At 43.9% G+C, this 6,216-nt stretch overlaps 1 protein-coding gene and 1 pseudogene across 4 annotated transcripts; both read right to left on the bottom strand.

Annotated features, from left to right (window-relative positions):
• Positions 1-80: 80 nt before the first annotated feature.
• LOC143008230 (monocarboxylate transporter 13-like) lies at positions 81-4,245 on the bottom strand. Of its 4 annotated transcripts, none has more exons than XR_012964568.1 (7): positions 4,121-4,245; positions 3,167-3,415; positions 2,735-2,878; positions 2,377-2,633; positions 1,764-2,289; positions 620-1,278; positions 81-570 (listed from the first exon to the last, which is right to left on the bottom strand). XR_012964568.1 is itself a non-coding variant. In XM_076159898.1 (6 exons), exons 2-6 carry the CDS (start codon positions 3,393-3,395, stop codon positions 1,013-1,015), a joined length of 1,422 nt encoding a protein of 473 aa, XP_076016013.1. In that variant the 5' UTR covers positions 3,396-3,415; positions 4,121-4,245; the 3' UTR covers positions 81-1,012. The 4 variants fall into 4 exon arrangements, 1 of the variants encoding a protein (XP_076016013.1); XR_012964570.1 differs by having other exon boundaries at positions 3,167-3,374; XR_012964569.1 differs by lacking the exon at positions 4,121-4,245 and having other exon boundaries at positions 3,167-4,088.
• Positions 4,246-4,660: 415 nt separating this feature from the next.
• Positions 4,661-6,125, bottom strand: LOC143007955 (monocarboxylate transporter 13-like; annotated as a pseudogene).
• Positions 6,126-6,216: the final 91 nt, after the last annotated feature.

Here is a 6,216-nt window from a genome sequence, read left to right as displayed (position 1 = left end):
TGTCTTTCTTTCTCCCAAGAGTGACAGTGAAACAAAAATGTGTTTGTAGAGGCACAGAAGAGCGTCCGAAAACATTATAGACCGAGACTGCAAAGTTATGAAAGATAAAAGCACGTTTGTACAAAATAAATCGTGTTTATTTCCAGTTGAATATCACATAGAATAAAAATACTGCGTATCAATCGTGTCAATCATTGTGTCAAATGCCTTTTGCAACCAGTAGACCCATCGCAACAGCTGGAGTGTCAGGTCGCACTGACCGTGTAATCTAACTCCAGCAAATAGTTTTTACTGCTGGCTGTTCATTAAGACACGCTGGGTTTATGATTAACAATGTTTATGAAATTGCTTACATAAGTCAAATAAATACATCGTCATGTGACAATGCATGGTGAAACACGCTGATTGAAAGAGACATTCCTATGCTGAGGCAGAGGACTTCCTAGCGCTGGTGGCTACAGCTCTGTTTGGCTCTATGCTGCCATCATGAATCAGAGTTTATTGAAGAGTGGTGCCACTAATTACTAAGATATTCCATTTCACAGTTTCCATTTCTTCATAACTCAACAACTACAGATTTCACAGTTTTGTAAGGACCAACACTTAATATAATAAAGACACACTAGCTCCCTATATGGGCAGACTCACAGAACTATCATCCAGGATAGAAAGGAGGGTAAAACAGGACGCATTTTCCTCTCATCTTATTAAGTCACCACACATTCGTCTGAATCATGTAGGATATGAGTATTTGTTTGCGTTCTGTTCTGGGATCACAGCGAAGGCACTGGGGACTTTGGTTAACTCTTTAGGTTATGATTATGTATTTAACAGAAGGCTCCCAGAGAACTTTGCTCTCACTTTGTTTCTGAATATAAGACTTGCAGTTGTTGAGCAACATGAGTGCCATCATATATACAGCGACTGTATATAAGGGTGGGCACGGTCAGTATTATTATATGGACTGGAATGAAGGTTATTAACAAGCCTCCACAACCTCAACGTTCTTAGTTTACCTGCCATTCAGCTCTGGGGTTGCTGCACCGACAATGGACTTGGACTGCGTCTCCTTGTCATCATCTGTATCCGTGATGGCGGCGGGCTGTGCCATCAGGCCGAGCTCAGACTGGGGGTTCTTACTTTGTCCTTGAGGGGGTGGTGGATCTGTACACGAGAAAAAGTGAGGCAGAGTGGCCATGGTCAAGGCCCCGAGAATGAAGAAGCTGCCTGCCACCACAAAAGATGCCGTGTAGTTGCCCGTCTTATCTCTGAGCCACCCTTTGGATGTGGAGAGAGGAGACTTAGATCAGTGTTTAAGACAGAACCAATACGGGAACAAACTATATCACAAATGTAAGAGATCCAAAGACTGATGAGAGGCAAATAATCACAGGTAAATAGAGCAAAGCTTTACAGTTTTTGTGTTGTATCTATACTGAGACACCATGTCAGTTTTGCTGTATTTAGTTTCTACAACTCTCTCACTAACATATGACTGTAATGACGGATTATGCAAAGAATTAAGACAAACGGGGGAGGGGTGAGAGAATGAGGTTGACCCTTGTTATTCCAGTTAATCTTTGACCTTTTTGGTTTCAGTATGTTTACATGTATAGAAAGTGTGGAAACTTTACTTTGCCTTGTTCTGGCAGGACCTACAATTGATTGAAAGCTTCAAAGCATCAAATCGTGCCTGTTTGCACCAAAAACAAAACCAAATCCACCTTTTCTAACCTCTAGCATTATCTCATTTGTGTGCCTACCTGACAAAGGAACCCCCACCAGTCCTCCGCCGCTCTCCAGGAGCTGCAGCAGCCCGAGGCCTCCCGCCAAACGCTTTAATCCAACGATTTTGGGCATAACCGAAAAAACCAGAGAGGTCAATGCCCCGGAGGTGAAGCCATACAGAAGGCTCACGACCATCAGGCCAGGGTAGGAGCCCGTCATGGAGCTCACAGGCAGTAGCACAATAAAAACACCTGCCAGGCTCATCCACATGGCCAGTAAGTGGATCATACGAAAGTTACCCAGGTCTGCGAACCAGCCAGATACAATGCGGCCCAAAATGTCCGCAACGCCACCTGCTGACATGATGAAAGCAGCCTGGTACTCTGAGAAACCCACTTGGCGGCTGTGAGCCACCAGATGGACATAGGGGACAAAGAAACCAACATTTGTAAATGTGATTGCCAGGGTGTAGGTGAGAAAAGGCCTCTCACAGAGCAGCGACAGCTCCAGATAGGAGCTGATGCCCTGCAACATACCAGCACATGTCGACCGTCTCATCACCTGGAACACGGGGGAGAAGACGGAAATACTGAGTTTCTTACATCCTACAGGTGAGTTAGCATATTTCAAGCTAAACCCTTCTCCCACCTTAGCTGGGGCTTGAGGAGTTTTCTGGACGCAGATGACAGCTCCACAGGCTATAATGTTGAAGCTGAGGCCCCCCACAATAAGAAGGGCACCTCGCCAGGCGTACATTTCCACTAACATCTGGAAGAGGGGGTTGAATGCAAAAGCAGAGAGGCCGACGCTGGAGAACGCCAGTCCCACAGCCAGGGAGCGTCTGCGAGTGAAGCTGGCTATGACCGACGCCAGCATGGGAGTGATGACCAGACCCCAGCCCAAGCCTGGAGCACACAGGGAGGAAAGATTGTTTCAGCTGAATGGTAAACAGAAATGACAAGCCTCTAACCTAATCCACAGTACAAACGATTTTCAGGCATGTTACCCGAAATAACTCCCATAGAGAGATAGAGGTGAAGAAGAGAGGTGGCCTGTGTGGCAAGTATCAAGCCAACTCCAGCTAGGATTCCCCCCGTTATCACCACCACCCTGGCGTTATAAGCGTTACAGAGGGCTGCAGCCACAGGACCTGGGAAACACACACACGTGCAAAAATGTGTCAAGATTGAACTCTATTCAATAAAGTATATTAACTCTATGGCGTCAGATAATTGCAGTCCCACATATACAATCATGGATACACATTGTGCAGTGTCAACGAAAACGATTGCTCAATCCACTTCACATCCTCTCCCCTGTGATCGATTTGTTTATCATAATGATAAACTCATTAAGGTCAGCCTGTCTGTTTACCTCAACAAAAGGACTTGTAAGCAATTTTCACAGAAATACAAAATGTACAAGCATACAGACTCACTGATAAACTGCAGTGCTGCCACCCCAGTGGAGGTGATCCAAGAGACGGCTTGAGCACTCTCCCCAAAGTACTGGATGAACTCCACAAAGAATATGCCCATACTGCGTACCAGCCCAAACACAAGGCCTATGCTCACAAAAAGGGCCCCAACCAGGACCCAGCCCCAGCCTCCATCTGGGCCCTCGGGTTCCACCGTCTGGGTGTCTGCCTTGGGTTTGGACATTGTCATGAAAAGGAGAGAAAAATCTCCTGAACACAGATCAGCATTGAGAGAGAGGAAGCAGGATTAGTAAAATGAGGATGTCGAAAGTAGTAAGAATTAAATGAAACAAGCCCAAAGAATGTAAGTGTTCATGGTCCCTGTTAGCATTGAATGAGAGGGAGTCTGGAATCTTCTTTGTGGTTTTTTTGTCCGTAATCATTAACTTCCTCAAGCCAATAAGGTCTTCAGTCGTACCGCCTCACAAATTAGCTGTCATTTGAGAACAGGCTATAGGTGAGAGGTGTTTCTGTGTCTTTAAACAACGTAAATGAGTCTTGAAGTAGTCATTTGATAACTAATGCACTTTCGAATGAACCCTGGCTCAACCTGCACCTGATTGGAGGAGATGGAATCCAGCTGGAATAACTGGCTGATGTCCAACCCCCTCTGCGCATGCGCAATAGAAGTCAACGTTTTATTTCGTGTAAAAAACAAAATGTTCTACCAGTACCTTCCACGAAATGTTGGTGTTGTAAAAAAAAAACATTTCTCAGCAAGTGATGAAGGTTGTGACTGTGATTTTAACTACTTTAATACGCTTAAAAGCAGGCGACAACTCCATTTCGAGTAAAGCCACCGTAGCTTACTATTGTGACTAAATTACAACGAGCAGTCATGCACCGGCGGAATGATACGCGATTACGCTTACACAACTACCGCTTGTTTGTGCTGGTGAGACTTATTTAACTCACCGTCTGTCAGCTCTCTCTGCGGTGGCTCATAGCCAGGAAGTGAATCCGTCTACATACATGTGCAAAGTTGTCTAAAAGGGTGTGTGTCTGTCAGTAATAGAAAGAGAGAGCGCTCGTGCTCACTTGCTTCACCGCTGTACGTGTGCGCGCGCGGAATAACAACTGCAGCACGCGGATCATAAGAGGTTTAGTTGATGACCGAGTTGTTGATAAACAGCAGAATGCTTTTGTCATTAAACTACAACTTCTTACTACTTACAACTTACTACTTCTGCAAACAAACATAAATAACAGAATCTGTGAAAAAGAACTACTGTCTACATTTTAAATGTATTTGCAGTGAGCATCACATATCGGTGCTTCAAATGAATGACATTCAGTTTCCTTAATCCACAATTCTACATCTACATCTACAATTTCACAATAGCACAATAACAGCAAGTCACGAGGCTCAGAAAAACACTGTGCCCCAGTCTATGTCAATAGGATCACTAGTGAGCCATATCTAATCATACAAAATAGTGATGAATAAGGATAAGGTCAGCCTAGACTCCAGTCTGTGGCACATATGCCGGGATGGGAAAGGTTCTCAAAGAGAACTGGTTTGATTGCATTGATTTACTTGATGTGTCAGGTGAGTCTAATTGAGGAGGAGGCGGATCTGTTCAGAAGAAATGAGGCAGTGTGGCCATGATCATGCTGCAGGGAATGAGGAAACTGCGTGCTACCGCAAACAAGGTCATGTAGGTTCCAGCAACATCTTTAGGCCAACCTTCGGACATGGAAACAACGGGAAACATTGGAATAAAAGAGGCATTTGTGAGATTTAAGGACAGAGAACAAATATAAACAGGCATTCAAATGCTTCATGACATACTGTGTAGCTTCAATGTGTCCACTTGAGTACAGAACCCTGAACTTGCTTTGAATAGTTCTTTGCGACTTGTAATCAGTAATACCTTGCCAAAATAAAATGTGATCCTGCATTTGCACTTAAGATAGGATAAGATAACTTTCATCTTATCTTATCTGAGGTGCAAATGCAGGACTATCACATTTTACTTTTGTGATTGACACAGACAAGTTTTTCTTCTTCTACTGTGTGATTCTTATTACATTATAATTATAATTTTACCTCTTTACTTCTTCAGCATAATACAACTTTTTGTATATTAAGGACATAGTGTGACTTTTGGTGATGATTTTTTCAATAGTTAACATTGGTGTATGTTGCCTTTGTTGAAAACAAGCTCATCTCTTAATAAAGTATACACTTTTTACAGATATATAAATGAGAATCCTTAAATGTGTACCGACCAGAAAATTGAATGCCGACCTGTCCTGCATAACCCTAGACATGCTGAAACAGCCCGAGACCTCCATTTATGTGCTTTACACCCACAATCTTGGGCAGCAGAGAATAAATCAGATGGGACATTGAACCATAGGTGAAGCCGAAAAGCCCTTCAAGGTGCTCACAGGCAGCAGCGCAATGAAAACGTGTGTCAGACTCATCCACAGGGTCGTTAAATGGACAAGGCGAAACCGACCCATGTCTGCAACCCAGCCTTTTAACAGACGACCTAAAATGTCACTGGTGCCAGATGCTGAGTGGACTGCAGCAGCTTGGTAATCTAAAAAACCCTTGCTATCGGCATGGGCCACCAAGAGGGCAAAGGGCACAGAGGCACCAGCACCACCAATGACTGATGCCAGAGCAAAGGTGAAAAAAGGCCTCGGGAAAAGAACAGCCCCACTTCCAGGTAGGAGCTGATCTGCCTTGGGTATGGACATTGTCATGAAAAGGAGAGAAAAGTCTCCTAAAGATGACGAATCAGCATTGACACAGAGAGAGGAAGCATGAGTAAAATGAGGATGTTGAAAGTAGTAGCAATTAAATGAAACAAGCCTAAAGAATGGAAATGTTCATGGTCCCTGTTAGCATTGAATGAGAAGAAGTCTGGAATCTTCTTTGTGGTTTTTTGTCCGTCATCATTAACCTCATCAAGCCAATAAGGTCTTCAGTTCTACCGCCTCACAAAATTAGCTGTCATTTGAGAAGTGGATATAGGTGAGAGGTGTTTCTGTGTCTTTAA

This window comes from Genypterus blacodes, unplaced genomic scaffold, assembly GCF_046128005.1.
Source record: "Genypterus blacodes isolate CSIRO-AG114 ecotype Tasmania unplaced genomic scaffold, CSIRO-AGI_Gbla_v1 ptg000011l_1, whole genome shotgun sequence".
Taxonomy (NCBI): domain Eukaryota; kingdom Metazoa; phylum Chordata; class Actinopteri; order Ophidiiformes; family Ophidiidae; genus Genypterus; species Genypterus blacodes.
Note: the sequence above shows the minus strand (reverse complement) of the source record. Positions and strands in the feature narration are given on the sequence as shown.

Bases quoted from the DNA above. Each gene is read 5' to 3' on its own strand.
- LOC143008230 (XM_076159898.1), bottom strand. From the start codon at position 3,395: ATGACAATGTCCAAACCCAAGGCAGACACCCAGACGGTGGAACCCGAG. The intron at 2,879-3,166 runs GTGAGTCTGTAT...TGTGTTTCCCAG, and splicing joins GGCAGCACTGCAGTTTATCA to GTCCTGTGGCTGCAGCCCTC. The intron at 1,279-1,763 runs GTAGGCACACAA...CCACATCCAAAG, and splicing joins GGTGGGGGTTCCTTTGTCAG to GGTGGCTCAGAGATAAGACG.